General features: G+C 36.8%; 1 protein-coding gene across 2 annotated transcripts in view; it reads right to left on the reverse strand.

The window, feature by feature from the left end:
• The window catches only part of EDIL3 (EGF like repeats and discoidin domains 3), a 429209-nt gene that overhangs the window by 141523 nt on the left and 264133 nt on the right, over positions 1-23553 (reverse strand). For both annotated transcript variants that reach the window (XM_059916719.1, XM_059916720.1), the window contains one exon: positions 9794-9975. In XM_059916719.1, the coding sequence (XP_059772702.1) occupies positions 9794-9975 (182 nt within the window). The remainder of the gene's footprint in view (positions 1-9793; positions 9976-23553) is intronic.

A 23553-nucleotide genomic window follows, 5' to 3' on the forward strand; every position in this document is an offset into this window, starting at 1 on the left:
CTACTATTCTAATTAAATATATCAATTTTGGGGAAAAAAGCAGCAGCCACAGCAATAACAACATTAAAAACAAATACATGGAGAAAATGTAACCAACATATAGTACAGAAATGAAATGTCCTGAAAAAGGCGTTAATGTGTAGAATGAATACACTTATCCCCAAGCTCAAAGTTCAGCTCTTTTCTTCCAAAGGGTCCTGTGCAATGGTGCTCCCAGGTAAGCTATGGTCTTATACACTGTTTTGATGAAAATGGAAATAGAAGAGAGAGAGACTTTTACCTCTGTGGGAGGATACTCTATTTTAGAGTTCTCATCTGTCCCCTCAAAAATCTACTTCAACTCTGTGGACAGGCATGGCCTTGTGACTCAAAGTGACCAGTGGTAATAAGGAAGTGTGTCACTTGGCGGTGGTGTCCACTTGATCCACTTCTACTTTCTATACAGAACAAACTCACTTTTCCAGCTTTATGCTGGATATTATTTTCTCTAGGTAAATCACCGAGGCCCAAAATATACGCATCATTTTCCAAGCAGACCAACTCCTTTTCCTGATTTCTACATTTCTGTTAATGGTACCAAAATCATGCTCAGGCTCAAAACCCTGGAATTTAATTTTTCTTACTTTTTTCCTCCCTCCCCTCCCATAACACACAGTTGAATCAGTTGTCAGTGATGCACCCTCAAACCCTCTTACAGTTTGATCTTTTATTTTTATTTCAACAGCTGCCAGTCTCATTCAGGTCCTCCTCTGGGCAGTTAGCCATAAAAGCCTCTCAACTGGTGTGCCTGCTCCTAGACTCACCTCTGCATTAAACACAGCATTTATTCAATAAAATTTTACTTAAAGCCTCATTAGCACTAGGCTTTGTGTTGTGTACACATAACACGCACCACACCACTGACATGCCACCTTCCTAAACTCTAGTTCTGACAGTATTAATAACCTGCTGAAAACTCTTCAATAACCATCAAGTGCCACCTTCATCCAGTATTGATGTATTTCACCTTCTGATGTCTCCTTACCTTTGTAGACCCTTATCCTCTTATTCCGCACCCTCCCGCCCCCCACCCCCGCCGACATGTACCCAAATTTTCAGTATAATAAACCAGTCCCTGTGGTACCTTGAGTTCCCTCCATCTCCTTTGTGACTTTGTTCATCCTGTTCCTTCCGTCTGGAATAAGCTCTTCAATGTCATCCTCAAAAATGGTGAATACACTAAATTCACCTTTAATAATTAAAATGTAAATGGCTTTTTGATGTTTACATTATGCTCTGGTTGCATAGAAAATAAGTAATTCTTCCTTAAATACTCCTAAGACCCAGCTGAGGATTTGAAAATAAAACATTTAAAGCCTGGTCTTCCAGAGATGTGGATATTTTACGACCCTTTTACTATTTAATTATGACTTAATTATTGAAGGTCTCACGTCATAGGCAAAAATCCTTTGAAAACAATTAAGCATTACTATTTCCAGTTCATGGAGGAATGGGGATTCCACTTAAGGCAGACAACTCATACAGGCAGGTTAATAATAAAATATCACCAAAGCAGCTTAAGTAGTTAGGTCTTAGATTTGTGATGTCTTGATGCCATCCATTATTTTAAAATATCCCACACTAATGTCTCATTTGGAAGAACAATATACTATTCTCCAACATCTTTATTTAATTAAGTTGCTTCTAATAGTGAAAGGGGCACATTCAAGGAGAAGTATATCTCTCTTGCTAGACTGTGAGCTCCATCAGGGTAGCGATTACTACTTTTTTTCCTAAGAATCACCGCTACCACAATCCACCTGAGGTGTCTGCTTATTATGTAGTCCCCTGGGTTCCAACTCTCACCTATTAATCCAGGAACTCTAAGGATGGGGACCATATTTAAAAAGCTCTCCAGGTAATTTTTATGTAGTTGACATTTGAGAACTACTGCCCCAGCCTAGAGGTGCACTGCTTGCTTATGGGCAGATATAAATTTTATAAAATACAATAGCTACTTTATAAAGCTTTAAGAAAATCCAAGACTCCCCCCATACCCACTACCAGTGCCCACCCCGTACCTCCAAAAAATAAATAAATAAATAAATAAATAAAAGGGCGCTTCCAAGTGCTTTCAAAGTAAGGACAGTACAGAGGTTAGGAATAGCTTAGCGCTGGCCTCTCACACAAGCTGTCTGTGTTTACATCCCAACTATGCAATTTACTAGATGAGTCAATTTGGACAATTTATCGTTCCGTGCCTAAATGTCCCTATCTGACTAATGGGTATAAGAACAATACCAATTACATGGAATTATGGATTCAATATACACCAGGTAGTTGAAAGAGCATATAGTGCTAGCTGTTAGATGATTTTCAAGCTAATACATAATAGTATGGATAATGAGACTCAGCTGGATCCAAAGTATAAGTGACTAGAGTAACTTTTTCTGCACTTACATCTAACCACATTCAGTTAGTTTTAAACAACAACCGAATCCCCCAAATTGAATGGTTTCAAGTTAATTACTGTCTCAAAAAACTAAAGCTTTCAGAATCAGGCCAAGTGGCTTGGTACTTGGTCACATTTTCAACACAAGGAGGTTTTCAGTGAGGCCTTGGGGCAGAACAAATTTGTTCAGTGTCTACAGTGGAAATAAGGGTTTCCTTCAGCTCAGTCCAAATAGTAATCCCACTAGTTCCCAGACGATAAACATAAAGAGACAATCAAACCTTTAGCTCAGACTCTCACTTTTCCCCTTGCTTCTCGGCCTTTCTACCCCGCCTGAGGACTCAGCACAGGCTGCCAGTAGCCCTCCTCTGCCCTTGCAGGAGGTGCTGCTGCAGCCCTTTCAGAACGAACTGCTGCATTGGAGGCAGTAGCTGACGCGGACTCATAAGCAAAATCTCCCATGGGCAGGTCTCATAAGCACGGTTAACACCTCGGATTGAAGCTGGATCCACAGGCACGGCAGACGCACGTTCACGAGTGCGTTTGGTAACATCGGAGCAAAGTTACTAGAAACTCTGAAAGATGATAGGAACTTAGGGTTCTGTCTCCTTTAGTCCTAAGTGCCAGAAATTGGGATATATAGTCCAGAGGCTGCCCAGATGGTAACGTGAAGAGATTTGAAGAGGGAACCAGAATAAGTTTGCCATGAAGGTGATCAAGGTAGATTGGAAAACCAGAGATATTAAACTTTGAATGTTTTGTTTTTTCCATGACAGAGAGTTATTTTCAATCAATTCAGATGATCTCTATTTCAATCTACCAGTATCATAAACTAAAAAAAAAAAAAAAAAAAAAAAATCACTCTGGTAATATTCATGAGACATTGGGAACTAAACGAACCACAAGACATTTAAAATCTCAACCTTTGTAAATACAGAAGATAAGTTGGAAATGTTTTTCTCACGGCCAAAATGTATAGCAAGTACGTATAATGAAAAAGTCTTTTATATATGAGTGTTTTACTGAATTATCTACTAACAGTTTAATAGATGCTAAAAATTACGTTAAAACAACTCCCTGTAACTCTTCATATTCTATATTTTATGAATAATAGTAATACATTTAGTTGGGTTTTTTTTTGACATTTCTGTAAGGGCAAAAATGACATAGCATAAGCTTGGGAAATACTAGTACTTTAAATGTTTTTCTATGGTAAATTAATCTTAGAGAGAGACTAAGAGAGACACTAAAATAATATGATTATTTTAACAACAGTAATGTCTAAAGTTTCAAACTCTGGTGGTGTGATTATAATAACAAACTTATAAAAATTTTGCAAGAAGTTAAAATAGACATTTTTTCTTTAACATTTCTGGAACAAAACATAACCAGGATAGAAGAAGGTGAAAATTTTGGTGTTTGGCACTCAGGGTTTAATTAGCAGACTTCCTGGCAAACACCTTACAAATATTACCCACGCTCATCTAATGTTGCATATAAAAGTGGTTTGCAGTGGTACGGAGGAAAGTATGGGCCACTGGAATTACAGAAAGCTTGATTCCTCTGCTGCCCAGATGCGTGAGGAATTCCTTATATTGTGGAGAGATGTAGCACATATGGCACCAATGGGATCATGCTTAGAGGGCACAATTCACATGTAAGTATATAACAGCTGAACATAGATATGAGCTAAGTTGTTTGGACATTCTCAGTACCACTCAGTGCAGTATGATTACCATGTGAAAACAACCACTATTTCTCTCCCATCTATTTTGTTCAGTAGTCTCTTTTCTTCTATCAATTATCTGTATCTACCCAACACAGTTTTTTTTTTTTTTAATTCAAGGTGCTATGGAAATAGACTTAAGTCAGGTGTAATACTAACTCTCAAGTGATATAGGAGAAAGGTAAACAAAGACCCTTTTATGTTAAGTATATTAGCTGCTATGATTGAAATATATAGTTGTCAGAGTGGGAAAAAAGGACAGTGTAGTCACTTATGGCTTTGGAGATAAAAAGCAGGAATTTCAGGAATCACTTTATAGAAAAGGCAATAAAGGAGCTGAATCTAAAGAAGGTTGGTAGATGGTCAATAGAAAAACCATGAAGTGTATGTGCCTAACCACAACAGCAGCAAACAGCCAGGTGAAGTTGAGCAGCAGCAAGAAATCCAGGTCAATGAGGTCTTGGGTGCTGAAAGAGAGAAAGCAGCTTAGAGGAAAGAGAAGAGATTCCCAATGCAGCTTCTTTTGTATTAGAGAACAATTGCTCTCTGGTTAGTCATCTATTCCATAGCTCAGAGAATCTGGAGTTAAGATCCAAAACACATCCATTAAAGCAAATAAGCAAGCAGTATGCATAGTATTAGTATAAATGTGGTAAATGACCAAATAATTAGAGACTAACTATGTTTATCGTCAATATTATATATTGATAATATATTTATTATCAATATATTTATTTATCAATAAGTATATTGATAAATATATTATACCAATATAATATATTTCAGTAAAGATGCATCATGTCATTTTTACTTAATGCTAAGTGCCTTTTTGTTTTTAAACATTAAAAAGTAACGTTTTTTAAAAGCACACACAACTATGTGTGGAACCTCATTTCTAATAAACAACTTTAAGGAAAATAGTAATTTTCCATACAAGATTACTATTTTAAACAAAGATGATTAGAAGCAATATATTAATGTCTAGATGTAATTAACCTTAGAGAGATGTTTAGTATGAATGGGAGTGTATCTGAGAATGTAGCTTTTCTCAGGAAAAAAACAGGCTAAAACATATTCTACTTGAATGAAGATGTAGTAAAGACAGATTTGATTCTGTGCAATTCAGGTTCTGTAACTAGAAAACAACCTGGAAAAAAAAAATCAACTGTTTAATTTTATGATTTTAAAAAACGGTTTTTGTGTTTCAAGGAGCTCCAGGTGCCTATAAGTACCAAAAGTCTTCAAACATATTATATATAGGCTTTTGAAATGAAATACATGATTACTCTATTTTTTGCAGCATTTTAAATACCTAGTTCACAAAGTTTAAAAAAATCCACCAGATATGGAATTTATATTCCAGAAATGTGAACTTGTAACATAACTTGTGCTCACATAAGTCTCTTTTGGGTCCATGTATTCTACACTATTATTTTGTTTAAAATGCAGAAGTCAGATGGTCTTGCTTTTGGGTGTTTAAACTTTTCTAACAAAGAAGAATCTAATAGCCATTTAAGAACACTAACTGTTGAAAATACTTAAAAACTTTATGACTAATGAATAATGACTACTTAGGAATTGCTGCTAAAGGGGGGATGCATTTCTGACTAGGATATACAACATGGTTTTGCCTCCTTCTAGTTTACAGACTTTTTGTGGGTCACATAATTCCTACTATTCTTCCTCATTTTTCTTCACTGTTGTTTCCTCTCCTTCCACCCATGCAGTTATCACTACTTGCAGTTCCAACAACTAAGTGCTCAGATCATCAAGCAAAAGTGTTTTTTGCATTTTATTTATTTTTAATGTATCTCAGGCAGTACAAAACCAGGCTTTATGAGCTGATGAGCCCTGTTTTTACAGTGTAGTCTGAGGATGACCTGCAGTAAATAGGTCTGTGGGACAATCCAGAAGTTTTAATTTTTATCCAGTGACCTACGTGATTCCTGGGCACATTAAAGTTTGAGAAATAACTACTACCCCCCCACCCCCCGCCCACTAAACTCTGTGGGATATAGAAAAGGAACATATTAAGTTCATATTCACATTTTCCAAAAGGGTAATGAATTATTTAAAATAGATCAAGATCTATTTTTCTGTGATAAAATACTAGCACTGAAACAACTACTGGTAAATTAACTTTCAAAGGAAAATTATGGCTTTGCCTTAATATACCCATCAAATAGATCAGCATATAATAATATAGCTATGTAATACATAGTGTAATGGGAATTTCTCTCCTTTCATATTCTATAAATATGCCAAACTAGTTTTTAGTTTAACAAAAGCTCTATTAAAAATAGACTGTTTGGATATAATAAAATATTTTGGTTCAAATAGGATGGTTAGCAGATGATGTAAGACCAGGCTACACATGTTATACTATTATGTTTACTTACTTTTCTATATCCTAGATTGAAAGCATTGCAAAGGCAAATACTATCTTTTTTCTAGTGCCCAATAGAGAACAGACCACAGGGTAGACACTCATTTAGTAAATGTTTGTCGAACAGATGAATAAATAAATGCCTGGAAATCCAATGTATATGCATCCCAGAAAGAACATATGCAAACAAAATCACCTTGGAAATTCAAAGAAAAAAATAACAAACAATAAATGAAAACTACATGTAGCTATAAAAAAAGAAGAGAAAAATAACAGGAGTAGAAAATATTTATCTTTTAAAATAAATAATAAATAATCATCCTGGCTGATCTGATTCAGTGAGCAAAGTTCCCAGAAGGTTTAGATAAGCCTTTAATTTTTATATATTACAAGGTATATTTCCATAATTGTGCAAAGTTGTTATTTCTGACATATCAGTCAAAAGGGAAATTGATATTCCAGGGTGCTAATGACCCAGTTAGTGTTGAAGGTGGTGGTTATTTATTACATGGAAAAAAATCTGGGTGAGGAAATAAAGGTCAGAAAAACTTGAGAAAAAAATAAGAAAAAAAAAGCTTTTTGTTGAACTGAATTTACTGCACTAACCCCTTAAATTCAGAACCAATTACGAATATTGTGGTACTATCCATAATTGCATGCTGAGTGTGTAAATTTAAAAATGGCCATTTCAATTTTCATTTCATCAAGACAAGGAAGAAAATGAAATTGAATACTAATTAGGGCATGTGTCTCATACACCTGAAAGATTAGGGGAACACTGTGCTCATTATAAGTGAGTTTAAGTAAAGTACTCAAATGTTTCATTTGAAGGACTGAATATAAATAAAATAATTAAATGACAAGGGAAATTACTAATGCTCAAAGAATATTTGGTACATAATTAGACTTCCCAGAGCCTCCTAGACACGGTTTTCCTTTAAGAAAGGGATACACGTTTTCTTTTTAGAAAAATAACTTAGAAAATAAGATGTTATTGGAGAATATAATAACATAATACTCTGAACACAATCATGAAGTATGTATTGAATAACAATGGTGAGTTTTCAGTTTTCCTCCCATCATATGCAAGATTTCCTCATCTAATATAAACCCTTTTATTTTACTTTTACTTGTTTTTCTCTAAGAGTTCATTATCATCTTCACACCAAAAGAAAAATAATAATAACCACAGTAATAATAGTAAAAGACTGCCCTTAAAAGAAGTATTTAATTATTCTACCTAGGTTGATAAAGTTATATTTAATCTAAGTTCCTCTAAGAGTCTACCACTATCCTGTTTCACTGGGGTTATTTCTACCTATAATCACTGGGATAAAGAAAATTTAAAATTCATTCACACTCTGAAAGACTTCTGCAGTGTTAAGTAGTCAATAAACCGTGACAAAATAAATGAAAAATCAGGACATAAAACAATCATAAGGTGTTTCTCAGAGAAAAAAACTGCCTAAGTGTGTTATTTATGGTTTACTGAAATAGGAAACCACTGACGCTCACAAACAATTTGTCAAATAGAAACCCTGATTCAAACTTGTGACATTATCTCTCAATTGCTCTACAATTTCTGCTATGAATCATAATTTCTAAAGTTTTATCATGACCTCAATCCTATAAATACATTTCATAAGGTCAACTTAAAGAATGGTCTCTGGAATGATTTTTAGCACATAGAATACAAGCATTTTTTGTTGTTTTGTGTTTATTTAAAACTTAACTGGAACTTCATTAGTCTATGATCAAAACTGTACAAAGGTGCCATTTCCACTCTCTGGAATTTTCTTTGTGCATGTGGCTGTAGATTAGAAAAATCATGTGCAACTTAAGAAGGAATTTCTGCAAATGCATGCAAATTAAATTCATAAAACAAAACAAGAATATCAGGCAACCACATGGAGCCATAGAGATAAAAGAAATGTATACAGGATATGTAAAAATTCATAAGAAATCCGAGCAAAGATATATCTGAAGGAGGTTTTGGCCCTGTTTTGAAAGTACTACAGAGATCATACTACTTGGCCGTAAATCAATTTCCCTTTCTATTAACTGCCTATAAAGCAGTCTCTATCTTCTGCTATAACATCACATCATGGATTCCTATCTTAAAAATTACCTCGGACTCAAACTATGTAGTCAACAGATAAAACAGATCAGCTACCTAAACAAATCAAAATTCTGTAATAACTCCCTATTCCAATGGAATAAAGCCCAAACCTTTTGGTATTCATAAATCCTACGGCGTGCTAAACTCGCACACTAAATTTGAACGCATTCCTCTAGCAACCTAAACACAGGTCATGATTTTCTACATGGCGTTGCCCGGATTCTCACCTAGCATCTTGGATCATGCTGTTCCCTTGATATCTGGTCTCTACTGAAAGCCATCTTCCAAGGCCTATCTTAAAAGCTATCTTCCAGTGAGGCTTTCTCATGATAATTAATTACTTCCTCCTCTGACCCCAGGGTATACTGGATTTTCCCTCTCTTCAGCACACATCAACGACTTGTTAGATGTTGTTAACATGCTCCCCACCAACAGAGGTATAATCTTTCACAGAAATCATGGTTTGATCACCTTTTCTGTTTCCAAATAGGTAGTTTCCTGTCTCACTTCAGCTAAGGGCTCAAAAAGTATTTAAGTAGATAAAATATAAGATGCAGGCATTACTGCCCTCCATCACATCTTTGGGAAATCACTTAGTCTCTTGGTATGTCATTGTTTTCTCATGTTTTAAAAAAATAGCTGACTGATGCTAATAAATGATAGAGTATGAATTGAAACACACTCAGCTATTGAAAGAGGGTGCTAAAGACTTTTGAGGTATTATCATAATCCATTGCATATTCTATATTAGCACATATGGAACTACTAATAAGACAGAGAAGGAAAAGACATAATTTTTATATTCTTGAAGTATCAAAAGTTGCTACTAAATGTTAACACAGTACTAAGGAACACATGGCATATGTAAAAACCTCCCTCTTTGATATGTACCTTAAGATTGTCATATTTATAACCCAAGAATTTTAACATTTTTAACCCTCTTAACACACTTTCCAATGGAATGTGCATGTTTCCCACAGTTTCAGAGTTTATAGCCCATTTGGACTCTAGCTAAATCATCCTTTCCTCTGTGACCATGAAGAAAAGTCACACTTTGGACACTCACTATCTTCTTTGTGAAATGACTCTGGTCATTCCTTGCCAGTAACCTTGTTCCATCCCATCTGTTACCTGAATCCATGGCCATCTGTCATTTTCTGCAGCTGTCCAGGCATTTATAAGCCCCTTCTTATTAAGACGTGCATAGTAGGGATACCATTTCTGGAGTCCAAAAAGAGCTCGGTGGGTAGATGAAGCTGTGATTTGCTGATTTGAAATGATTCCACCTTCAATTCCCAATGGGCCCGAGCATTCTGGGAACAAATGAGGAAAAAAAATTGAATGTATTAGAAATAATCCATATCAAAATATGGCTGTTAGATTTGATGGGAGATCGTTTTAAAGTGATTTCAATGTGGACCATCATGCAATTCAAGCCCCTCGGAATTTACGGATTTGTTACTGATCACTACATGAAGGAAATAATTCTTGCTCCTCATGCCACGCTCTTCTTCCTTTGCTTTGAAGGTGGCACCTGAACAGACACGTCCATTCTGCACTGCAATCCTGCATTATGTACTGTTATCCTTTGCTGATCACATTAACAAAAGTGTAATGTCCTTAAAAGGTCTCTCTCATATTTTATATTCCCATTAGTATGCCTCACAAATCATAATTCCTTAATAAATATCTGTTGATCCATTATTTCTTGACTAGCCTACACCTGAGGTTTGTATCAAAATCATTTTCATACTGACTTAGCATTTCTCACCTCTATAAATTTCTTAAGTTAAATTTTTATAACCACTGTCAGTTATGCTTCCACAAAAAGGGCAATGTTTAAATCTGTCAACATTTAAAATTATTATAATAATAACTTGTGATATGTTATAAGTAACAGGAAATATGTAGACAAATTATTTTTATAGAGTAAGCAGGTAAGCACTCAGACATTATACAGAGTCGTATAAATACCACTCAGTAAATCAAGATATTAAAATATTTACATTTCGAAATCCACAACTCTACCAATTGGGATTCTGCACAGACATTTTAGCTTTTTTCTTTTATTGTTCTTTAAATTTGCAACTTGGAAATTCAAGATAAATTTCCTAATAAAAATTTTAAATACTAAGATTAAAGCATAATATACTCAAATAATATGTTCTCAGATACCAAATGTGTTTAGATTTTAAGATTAGAAATGAAGGTAAATCAATCTAAAAATTATATATGTACTATATATCATATATATTCGAATTTCTTAATTATTCCCTAAAATTTCACCAGAAAGTACATTTATTGTGAATTCAGTTTTGAAAATTCAGAACAAGGAATATGATATAATGAAAAGTAATACCTAGTTTTCTTAATTTCATTAACATTTCATATACTACATTCAACTTATTGCAAAATTAGATTTGTAAAACAAATATGATAATTCTATTATAAAATACACTATAATACATACTAGAATTCCTGAAAATATGAAAGGAGCGTACTGCTATTATTAAATGTTAGTGTATATAAGTCAACTTGATCAGTGATTGCTACCAAGCATATTTTAGATTTTAATTACTATTGAAGTCTAATGATTATCAGTAATTAAATGATTACACTCAGATTGAGATTGAAAATATGAAAGGAAGAACTTTGCCACTGGACCATAATATTTTAAAAAGTTACAAAGATGTTTCTCACTGGTAACCATTTTTTTCACTAAGTGTAAACATGTTTTCTTTTTTCTATTCCAAGCTCAGATACTAAGTAGTTCTAAGCACATTACTTACTAACATTTCCCCAATGAATTTAAAACCTTTAAACACTTTTTATAAAAATGAAAATGTGTGGATAAGTAATCATCTTAATCAGTTGTTATTAGTAAAGATGACATTAATACAGCAAAAATTGCATCTCTGTGATTGACAGTTGACAAATCATTCACTTGATAAGTTAAATTTAGGTAGTAAGATCTTTTCTAAAGCATTGTATTTAGCACTCTTTAGCACTTTATAGAGGTGCACTATATCACTTTGAAGTCATTAAATTAAGAAGCCATTCGTTTTTAGAATAGCAGTATTAGAAGCCACCGATAACAATCTGATTTCCGCATTCCTAAAAAATTAACGTTGAAAACTCAAATGTTGAGTCTTTGGCCTCTTGCTTTGCTTTGCATTTCAAATTTCAAGATCTTTACAGATTTCATAAAAGCACTAAGAAACTTTCATTATGCTCTTTGATTTTAAGCAACTGCAGGAGCCTGGCTTTTTAAGAGTATTGCCATTAAAAGGAGTCTCAAGGATACTTGTCCTTGATTTGTACAATGTTTGGATGGAAAAATGCAGCAGGCAGGGAGACCATTTATTGTAGGCCAGTCAGTGGCATGGCAGAGTTAGAGAGCCAGCTTTGATTAATTAAACTGCTTAGCCTTAGAAAGAACTGTGTACCATTTAGTTGTTTACTTCTAAAGATGTTATGCTGAACTGGATATCTTCACCGAATTTGTAACCATTTTAAACAAAATTAGACCTCAAACTACACTATGCAGTATGTCTACTTTGTCAGCACTCTCAACCTACCAACCTCCCCTTATTAGCTACTATATCAACAAACACAGTGGCTGTGAACTGTTGCATTATCATATAGGCCAAACACCAATGAGCAATTTAAAAAATATATTTGCAATTTTTTACTCTGCCATAAGGCTCCCAATCTTTGTCATGCCCTCAATAGTCATTCATTCAGATAAAATATAATTTAAAAAATATATTGGCATGTTATATTTATATAGGGCTTCACAGCTTACAAAATATTTTCACATGAGCTATCTCATTGTTGTGATGTCAAACTGATGAATATTTCTTTCCTCAGTCCTCAATTCCACAATTTTTTTTTTTTTTAATAAAGTTTTGTAACATTCACTTACATACTATACTTTATGTTGTTGATCACTAAAGCCCAGCAGAGGGAACATGACTCTGGGGGGTTCTTGACCAAAGCATGAGTCTGTGAGGTATCAGTTTAATTCCTTAAAAATTGAGTGGTCCTCAATTTTTCTCATTTTAAAAGTTGTGGTCATGGTGACCCCTAATTCACCAGCTGTGAGGTAAGGAAAGGTAAACAGTGCTTTGCCTTTGTGACTATAAATTGTGAATAATGAGCTTGGTTCTACAAGGCCACTTGCATTTCTCTCTTTAGAGATGAGGTGATCCTGGCCTTTTAGCTCCTGTGGAGCAGGCACCAGATCTTACACTGCTGTACCCTTAGATGCTCACAGTGGCTTGGCTTGTACACAAGAAGAGCTCAGTAAATATGTGCTGAATATTGATATTGGGGGCTTTTTTTTTTCTCCTAAACAGCAAACTAATAAGCAAATCCAACTCTTACACTTTATTTCACACTGGAAAGTTGTCACAACACCAGCTTTTCTTCACTCATCATTTGGACCACAATCAAATGGATATCATCATAATAAAAGGTTCAAAATCCAATTTCCTTTTGCCTGTGCCATCCACTTCCCCAATGTCCTATTGAATGCAACAGTTATAAAAACTAATGAAGGAGTTGCAATTCAGAATGCAAACGATTATACACCTAAGATTAACTGACCTGAAGCAGCAAACAATAAGATGCTTAAAAGAAAGATAATATGGAGATATACACTGCTATCACTATCCATAAGTGAGGGAAGGATATGAAATGATACTTGAAAAACAATATTAGATGAGCATTCTGAAGTTTGAAAAATGCATCCACATGTGTTTCCTCACATAATCAAAATAATATTTCAAGGAAAAAAGATTATCACACCTATTTCATAAATGAGGAAACCTTTGAGGAGGGAGGTTAAACTCATAAAAGATGAGTCTGGAATTTAAGCCAAATGCTCTGTGCACAAACAGAAAATAATGTCAATTGATAGAGTGAAGAGTTCAGTAATTCTTTAAAAGTTGATTCTGAATTTTTTTTCTTCTGTGTTTTTATATGGGGATGTGTGCATAAACATACTAGGATAGAAGATAGGAAAATTAACATGAAGGAAACGTGTAGAATATTACTAGTGGTACTCAGGATATGACAGAGCTTTTACAAATTGGGATACCTTAAAATAGTAGACAAACAGTCTGTGGCAGTGAGTCACAGAAGTAAATATTGAGGTATTATGGTGGTCTGTGTCCCTTTATAGGTGTTAAAAAATTGACCTACGACCATTATTGGCCTATATACTGCTTATCTAATATGGATAGGCTTATTCAGTCTTGACTAATTTATTGACCTCTTACTACATGCCCATCTATTCATCAATATATCCATCCATCCATCCATCCATTCTCCATTCATTAAATTCAGTTTTGAAAAATGCATATTCATTAAAGGCCTACTACATACCAAGCACTTTTCCAGGCAGTGGAGATACAGGGATGAGCAAGGCAGAAAAAGTCTCAGCTCTCAGAGTTCACATTCTAGTGGAGAGACAAACTATATACAAACACTTAAATAAACAAGGAAATACCATAAAGTGATAAGTGAAAGAAAAAAAAGGGTGAACCAGGTGGGAGTATGAGATGATCAGAGATGGCCTTTCTGAGAGGTGACATAAATCTGATCTCTGAGTGAGAAGCAAGAGTCAGCTACTGCACTAGATTTACGGTACTGGTTTCCTGAAGGAAACATTTTAATATAACAGAGCAGAGGCTGTGATGTTGGATGCACAGGATTCCCTGGGAGAATGGGAGAGGGAATTATAAGCCAGCTTGGGCTTCAGGGAAAGACTTCCTGGAATACAGTAGGGATTAACATAGTGAAGAAGAAAGGGAGGGCAGACAGAGAGATAGGAAACAGCCTGGTATGATTAGGGAAGTAGAGGCAGATCAGTATTACTAGACCAAGACGGGCTGGTCAGAGGATAGTCAACGATGGGATGGAGAAGCAGAGATAGCCTAGATTATTTTGCTGAGAAGAAGTGATTCTATTAGTGATGGGGAGCTTTTGAAGGATTCTAACTATGGTGATATTGTCATTTAATATAAATGACCTAAGAGGGGACAAAACTGTGGCCAAATAGCAAGCTACTACCATGGTCCAGGTGAAAAATGATGCAGGTCTGAAAGAGAAATGGAAAAGAAGAGTTCAAAGCATACTTAGAAGTTAAAATTGAGCAGAGCTAGTATTAATTAGATGTAGAATGGAAGAGAGAAATGGAGTATCTTCGAGGGTGACAGATAGTAAATAGCAGATAGTAGCTCCCAGTTAAGGGATTGGCCATGTCTCACAACTAACACCTTTGAATCTAATTCCTTCCTTAAAATTTTATCAAAAATTATTCTTGCTGGTGGATTGCATTTGAGGGGAACTGTTTTAGTCCCACCTGCTATTACCATGCAGAACCCTATGGGCTAGATTCACATCAACCAGGCTGCAGGGACAGGATTGAAAATTGAAAACCTGCCTCTAAACTGAGGCCACACCCAGAACTTCCTTGCCCCACGGCTCATCCATGTGTGTACATCTGCTGTCCCACAAAATGGGGAGCCCTTCTGTAGACAGGGATTATATCCCACATAGTACCCAGCAGGAAGCCTCATTCTTGGCAGAAAATTAATCTTAAAATAAATATAAAAGGTAAATAAACAGTAAAAATTACAGCTAACATTGTAACATTTTTTTTGTGTAATTTATTTTTAAATTAAAAAATTATTCCACTTAGTCTCTCAAGAGTACACAGATACTGAAGCCTTTAGAAGTTGTTTATATGCTGAGTGAAGAGGGAGCACATTTCTTCCATAAGGAAAAAAAAAAACGGAGTGGCAGTCAAGTGGGTTACTTCTCTTTCAACTAGTTGCCACAAAGCAACCAGGTATTTCTGAAATTGTCCACCGTTACCCCTAGAGTGGGACCAGTGGCAATTTGATCACTGTCAAATATGGCAGTAGGACATGGTGGTCTACATTTCCTGACCATTAGAGCTGTGTTTATGTATCTTTGGTATTGAGCTTGCTTTTGTCAGATTCAACAATCATCCTAAATTAATGAGTCCAATCAACAACGATTACCAGAGGCTTTTAGGTGTCATTTACATAATCAGTTAAATAACTGCTTTGCCTGAATTGTCTGAGTGGCCTGGAAATGTCTCTGACCTGAGGCCCTGCTGTTCAGATGAACTGAGCAAGTGAGTGATGTGGCAGGTTGAGCAAAAGCAACTGGGCCAGCTGGGGCCAAGCCTCACATGCTCTCCCCAGAGCCACTTCTCTGCCTTTGCCAAGTTCACGCGCAAATAAAATAGCTTCAAAGTGAAGTCCTTCTCACTCTGCAAATTCATTTTCTGCAGCGTGGCAAAGAATGGCGTCTGCATTTTATTGATCTTTCAGCTGACAAGGAAGCAGTGCCTCAAGATGTCTCACGTCTTGTTCCTGAGTGTGCTGATTAAGCCTTTCAAATAAGGGAGATGCTTGGCTGAATCTGTAACAGGAACGTACTGCTTTCATTCGCTCTATCTCAGTATCCAGACATCTTCAGAATGAAAGGATTTCAAATTAAAGCCATGTAAGAAACAAATCTTTAAACATCTCCAGTCTTCTTCTTCTCTGGGCATCTCGTCTTACAGGAGTGTGAGACCTCTCCTGTGCTTAGCATAGCACGATAATTGTGCTGAACACGAGCACGGGCGAAGGAATTACTGATGACCTCCAATACTGCAGAAGCAAATGCTGATTCAAGCAGAAACTTCCCTCTGTGCCACCTGGACCAAGGCCTTTCTTTTATTCCTAGTGTTTGCTCTATTTTGGAGTTGTTTTGATACTGGGTTCTAAATTGGTGAGGGAGAGATCAAGGCCACTATTCCTCACACTGGGGCTCAGAGGTTAACAGCAGCCCTGAAGATGTTTTGCTTGTGAGTCTTGTCACTTAAGATCCCCCCGGCCCCACCACACACACACACACACACACACACACACACACACACACACACTCACACTTGCTGATTTCTCTCAGGCTATCATTTTGCTGGTGTTGCAGACTGGTGTCAGAGGAAAGAGGACAAGGGATAGAACGACGACAGGAAGTATAAGAAAGGCTGATCTAGGGAATAGGGTTTGGAGGCACTGGTTTGGTGGTAGGAGACCAGGGAGATGGGAGGGAGCTCCCTGCACATGATGTGAGAATGTGAAAGTGGACACGCACAACACAGCCTTCCCTTCACCCACAAACCCCTGAAGAGCACCCCGGGGGTCAGCCAGCCGCTCCTCATTGCACTGGAAGTGATCACCTTAACAGGATTTAGAGTGAAAATCCCATTCGGTGATGTTTGTTTCTCTCCACACTTAGAGAATGATGCTTTGTATCAAGACATAGATTTCACATATGGCCACAGTAACGTTGCTTAGGGAAACCAGTAGCTGAAAAATCATCAAAATGGTTTCCAAAAATTAGTTAAGCGCATTTGGAATTCACATAAAATGAATGTGTAGCTTGGAGAAAACTCTATTTCTTTGCATCAGATGGGCTGCTAACCCTTGATAAATGCTAATTTTCTTCACAATCTTGAAGATTGATTCTGTGATACGTGGCCACTAAAGAATTTCCCCCATTCTATTAAGAACTGTATTATTTTCAATATTGAGAAGCTCAGAGGTGCCCGAGATCAATGATGAGGAACAACTATTTGTGCATATTTTTTCTCTTAGATAATACACTTCTTAAAGGTAGAAACCATGCCTTTTGCATTATTTATGTTTCCAAATCACTTAGCACAGTGCCTTACAATTGGAAGTTCTCAATATTGTGGGTTAACATACATTAAAACAAATCATTGTTGTTTTGGAATTACTTCTCTTCCTTTCTTGAAACTGAATTAATCTTCTTAATGTAGATATTATCACTCTAAGGATTCTACATACTGGGTGGGTGTTAAAATCAGAAATTCTTTCTTGGTATGCTGGAACACTTGAAATATATAATAATTAGCTCTTGGAGGTAGGGGAAGTATCTGGAATGAAAACCAGCCTTCATAAAGCTACAAATTCAATTCTCAGCCATCTAGCTATTTTCCTGTAAAATGTGGTTATGCTTTTCTTCACACTGTATTATCTCAAGTCAATTATGATGTACTATCAGTTTAAATTAATTGTTTTAAATTCCAGAAAAAATTAAACTCATGAATAAGCTAAATTTGAATAGGAAACTGTCCATTAATATTTCCCCAAGCTAATTTTTGAGCATATTGATGCAAAATGATAGAGTTATTTAAATAGCAGGGCCAATGGACTCTAGTATTCAAAGGCCAAAATTTGTATTGAGATAATTCACAAAGGTCAGTCAAATCTAATATTATCATCCTATCACAGCTAACAGCATTGCCATAGGACTATCAAAGAGCACATTTTAGTTTGTTTAAGATATATTCTTTCAAAAGAGAAAAGCATACGGGCTTTTCAAGCACTGAATGTACTTTTGCAGCCAGGCAAGATTTCAGTAACTTGTACTCAGGCTTCCACTTACACTACACAATTCATCTTCTACCAACTATGAAGATAACAACGTGGTTGGATGAAACATTTGTCTGTAGAGTCAAAAGCCTGCAATTCAAAAACCTGCAGATGTATACCTATTCTTGCCTTCTGACAAAACATACACCTGCACAGGAAAGAGCTAAAAAGGGGTATAATGCTGAGGTAAATGCTAAAGGTGGGATTCAGTTGCTCCAAGAAACATGAGTCGAATAACCAAATGTAAATATCCAAACACTGCTATGCAGAAGACACTGTTCCACACTTATAAGTTATTTACATCTTTTAAGTGTCTTTGGTAAATGCATATAAGGATAAGTACTGCAAGGTGTTGCCTCTGATGTTTTGTTATAGCAATATGATTGGCATGTCAAACAGATTTTTATTTGAGAGATAAATCACTCTCCCATATCCAATTATCAGCTATGTGGTCATTTTTTTCCTGTACAATGCAGCTTTGCTTTTCTTCACGCTGGATGTTATCTCAGGTCAAGTATGAAGTCTCAGTGTTCCAGAGGTCAGAAGAAACTAAGCAAGAAGAGGATAAACAGAAAGCCATTGCAGATGGCAGGTACAGCATAATGAGCCCTCTCTAATGCTAGCATACTTTGGAAAGTTGGTGGAACAAAGGATGGAGGCCCAAATGGAGCCTGGAAGTACACAGTAGATGATTTGATTATTTGAATTCTAGAGATGTCTGCATGTATATTCACTCCTAAAAATATAAAGAAGCATTTGTCATAGAGAAAATAAATACACAATAATCATAGAGTCAGAGAACTGTTAGTGTTGGAAAAGGGAACTAAAAGTTCTCGCAAGTAATTTTTTAAAGTCTGCTCTCAACATCACAACTTCAGCTCCATTATTTTTCCTCCTTCCAAACTAAATAAAAAAGTAAATCATTTGTCAGCATTTCCAGTATAGAACTGAGACAGAAGATGAATTCTTGATGATAATGCATTTACTAATCGAACATTCCTAGAGAAGAAAGTATCACAAATGCTTTGCATATAGTATTTGCAATGATTTTTGTAGTTCTGAAAGGGAAAACCCAATGTAGAATTTTAAACAAAACAAATGTAAAGCTACGAAAACAAAGGATGCTTTATGAATTTTATAGAAAGAGCATTCTAGGAGAATTTAATAGAGTAACAATTTTATTACAAATCTGTAGAAGCTAAGCCAGCTTTTCATACATTAACTCTTATGTGAGATTCACATGAGATCTATTTTATAATGTAATGAATATAGGTCAGCCTATTAAAATAAGAAATTTAACTTTTGTTTCTTTTCAAAGTAATTTTATATAATAATGGTAGACCCTGATATTTTGTTATGTTCAGGTTAAATATTCATTTTTGTTGGACAATATTTGTAGAAAAAACAACTACAGTGTGTATCAGAGCTACCTAATAATGGACACATATATTTCAGAGAAGTAAGGTCTTAAAAACCTTAAATCTGGATTTAAATCTTCAACTGCTGAAAAGAAGATAGAATATTAGCTATGTTCAACAAAATATTGATAATGAGATACATTGCTACTTTCTGGTATGTTCAAACAGAATACATTATTATTATGTAGTCTGACCTAATGATTAAATAGATATGCTTCTTATAAACTTATGTTAAGAATAGATGACAAGGAGGGAACTTCAAGATGGTGGAGGAGTAAGATGTGGAGATCACCTTCTTCCCCACAAATACAACAAAAATACATCTACATGTGGAACAACTCCTGCAGAACACCTACTGAATGCTCACAGAAGACCTCAGACTTCCCAAAAGGCAAGAAACTCCCCACGTAGCTGGGTAGGGCAAAAGAAAAAAGGAAAAACAGAGACAAAAGAATAGGGATGAGACCTGCACCTCTGGGAGGGAGCTGTGAAGGAGGAAAAGTTTCCACACACTAGGAAGCCCCTTCACTGGCGGGGACAGGGGACGGGCTGGGGGGGGGGGGGAAGCTTCGGAGCCATGGAGGACAGCGCAGCAATAGGGATGCAGAGGGCAAAGTGGAGAGATTCCTGCACAGAGGATCGGTACCAACCAGCACTCACCAGCCTAAGAGGTTTGTCTGCAGGCTGGGAGCTGAAGCTCGGGCTTCGGAGGTCAGACCCCAGGGAGAGGACTGGGGTTGGCTGCGTGAACACAGCCTGAAGGGGGCTAGTGAGCCACAGATAGCCAGGAGGGAGTCTGGGAAAAAGTCTGGACCTGCCTAAGAGGCAAGAGACCATTGTTTCAGGGTGCGCGAGGAGAGGGGATTCAGAGCACCACCTAAACGAGCTCCAAAGATGGGCGCGAGGCACGGCTATCAGCATGGACACCAGAGATGGGCGTGAAACTCTAAGGCTGCTGCTGCAGCCACCAAGAATTCTGTCTGCAAGAATTCTGTCACTATCCACACCTCTCCTCCCAGGAGCCCGCGCAGCCTACCACTGCCAGGGTCCCGTGATCCAGGGACAACTTCCACGGGAGAACACACGGCGCCCAGGTTGTTGCAACATCACGCCGGCCTCTGCCACTGCAGGCTCGTCCGGCATTCCGTACTCCACCCTCCCCCCGGCCTGAGTGATCCAGAGCCCCCTAATCACCTGCTACTTGAACCCTGTCCTGTCTGAGCGAAGAACACACGCCCTCAGGTGACCTACATGCAGAGGCGGGGCCAAATCCAAAGCTGAACCCCAGGAACTGTGCGAACAAAGAAGAGAAAGGGAAATTTCTCCCAGCAGCCTCAGGAGCAGCAGATTAAATCTCCACAAACAACTTGATGTACCTTGTATCTGTGGCATAACTGAATAGACAACGAATCATCGCAAAACTGAGGTGGTGGACTTTGGGAGCAACTGTAGACTTGGGGTTTGCTTTCTGCATCTAATTTGTTTCTGGTTTTATGTTTATTTTAGCTTAGTATTTAGAGATTATTATCATTGGTAGATTTGTTTATTGATTTGGTTGCTCTCTTCATATATATATATTTTCCATTTTCTCCTTTTGTGGGTGTGTATGGATATGCTTCTTTGTGTGATTTTGTCTGTACAGCTTTGCTTTTACCATTTGTCCTAGAGTTCTGTCTGTCCGTTTTTTTGGTTTGTTTGTCTTTTTTTTTTTTTTTATTTGTTATCATTGGTGGATTTGTTTCTTGGTTTGGTTGCTTTCTTCTTTCTTTCTTTCCTTTTTTATTATGTTTTTATATTTTTAATTTTAATAATATTTTTTTCTTTCCCTTCCTGCCTTCCTTCCTTCCTTCCTTTCTTTTTTCCTTCTGAGCCAAGTGGCTGACAGGGTCTTATTGCTCCGGCCGGGTGTCAGGACTGAGCCTCTGAGATGTGAGAGCCAAGTTCAGGACACTCATTCACCAGAGACCTCCCAGCCCCACATAATATCAAAAGGCAAAAACTCTCCCAGAGATCTCCATCTCAAAGCTAAGACCCAGCTCCACTCAACAACCAGCAAGCTACAGTGCTGGACACCCCATGCCAAACAACTAGCAAGACAGGAACACAACACCACCCATTAGCAGACAGGCTGCCTAAAATCATAATAAGTTCACAGACACCCCAAAACACACCACCGGATGCGGTCCTGCCCACCAGAAAGACAAGATCCAGCTTCATCCACCAGAACACAGGCACTAGTCCCCTCCACCAGGAAGCCTACACAACCCACTGAACCAACCCTACCCACTGGGGGAGACAGCAAAAACAACAGGAACTACAAACCTGCAGCCTGTGAAAAGGACACCCCAAACACAGTAAGTTAAGCAAAATGAGAAGACAGAGAAATACACAGCAGATGAAGGACCAAGGTAAAAACCCATCAGACCAAACAAATGAAGAGGAAATAGGCAGTCTACCTGAAAAAGAATCCAGAGTAATGATAGTAAAAATGATCCAAAATCTTGGAAATAGAATGGAGAAAATACAAGAAGCATTTAACAAGGACCCAGAAGAACTAAAGAGCAAACAAACAATGATGAACAACAAGATAAATGAAACTAAAATTTTTCTAGAAGGAATCAATAGCAGAATAACTGAGGCAGAAGAAAGGATAAGTGACCGGGAAGATAAAATAGTAGAAATAACTACTGCAGAGCAGAATAAAGAAAAAAGAATGAAAAGAATTGACGACACGCTCAGAGACTTCTGGGACACCATTAAACACACCAACATTCGAATTATAGGGGTCCCAGAAGAAGAAGAGAAAAAAAGGGACTGAGAAAATATTTGAAAAGATTAAAGTTGAAAACTTCCCTAATATGGGAAAGGAAATAGTCAATCAAGTCCAGGAAGCACAGAGAGTCCCATACAGGATAAACCCAAGGAGAAACATGCCAAGACACATATTAATCAAACTATCAAAAATTAAATACAAAGAAAAAACTTTAAAAGCAGCAAGGGAAAAGAAACAAATAACATACAAGGGAATCCCCATAAGGTTAACAGTTGATCTTTCAGCAGAAACTCTGCAAGCCAGAAGGGAACAGCAAGACATTTTTAAAGGGATGAAAGGGAAAAAGCTACAACCAAGATTACTCTACCCAGCAAGGATCTCATTCAGATTCAACAGGGAAATTAAAACCTTTACAGACAAGCAAAAGTTAAGACAATTCAGCATCCCCAAACCAGCTTTACAACAAATGCTAAAGGAACTTCTCCAGGCAGGAAACACAAGAGAAGGAAAAGACCTACAATAACAAACCCAAGAAAATTAAGAAATTGATAATAGGAACATACATATCTATAACTACCTTAAATGTAAATGGATTAAATGCTCCAACCAAAACACATAGACTGGCTGAATGGATACAAAAACAACACCCGTATATATGCTGTCTACAAGAGACCCACTTCAGACCTAGGGACACATACATAATGAAAGTGAGGGGATGGAAAGAGATATTCCACGCAAATGGAAATCAAAAGAAAGCTGGAGTAGCAATACTCATACCAGACAAAATAGAATTTAAAATAAAGACTATTTCAAGAGACAAAGAAGGACACTACATAATGATCAAGGGATCAGTCCAAGAAGAAGATATAACAATTGTAAATATTTATGCACGCCACATAGGAGCACCTCAATACATAAGGCAAATGCTAACAGCCATAAAAGGGGAAATTGACAGTAAGACAATAAGAGTCGGGGACTTTAACACCCCACTTTCACCAATGGACAGATCATCCAAAATGAAAATTAATAAGGAAACACAAGGTTTAAATGACACATTAAACAAGATGTACTTACTTGATATTTATAGGACATTCCATCCAAAAACAGCAGAATACACTTTCTTCTCAAGTGCTCATGGAACATTCTCCAGGATAGATCATATCTTGGGCCACAAATCAAACATTCATAAATTTAAGAAATCTGAAATCGTATCAAGTA

This window comes from Balaenoptera ricei, chromosome 3, assembly GCF_028023285.1.
Source record: "Balaenoptera ricei isolate mBalRic1 chromosome 3, mBalRic1.hap2, whole genome shotgun sequence".
NCBI lineage: Eukaryota > Metazoa > Chordata > Mammalia > Artiodactyla > Balaenopteridae > Balaenoptera > Balaenoptera ricei.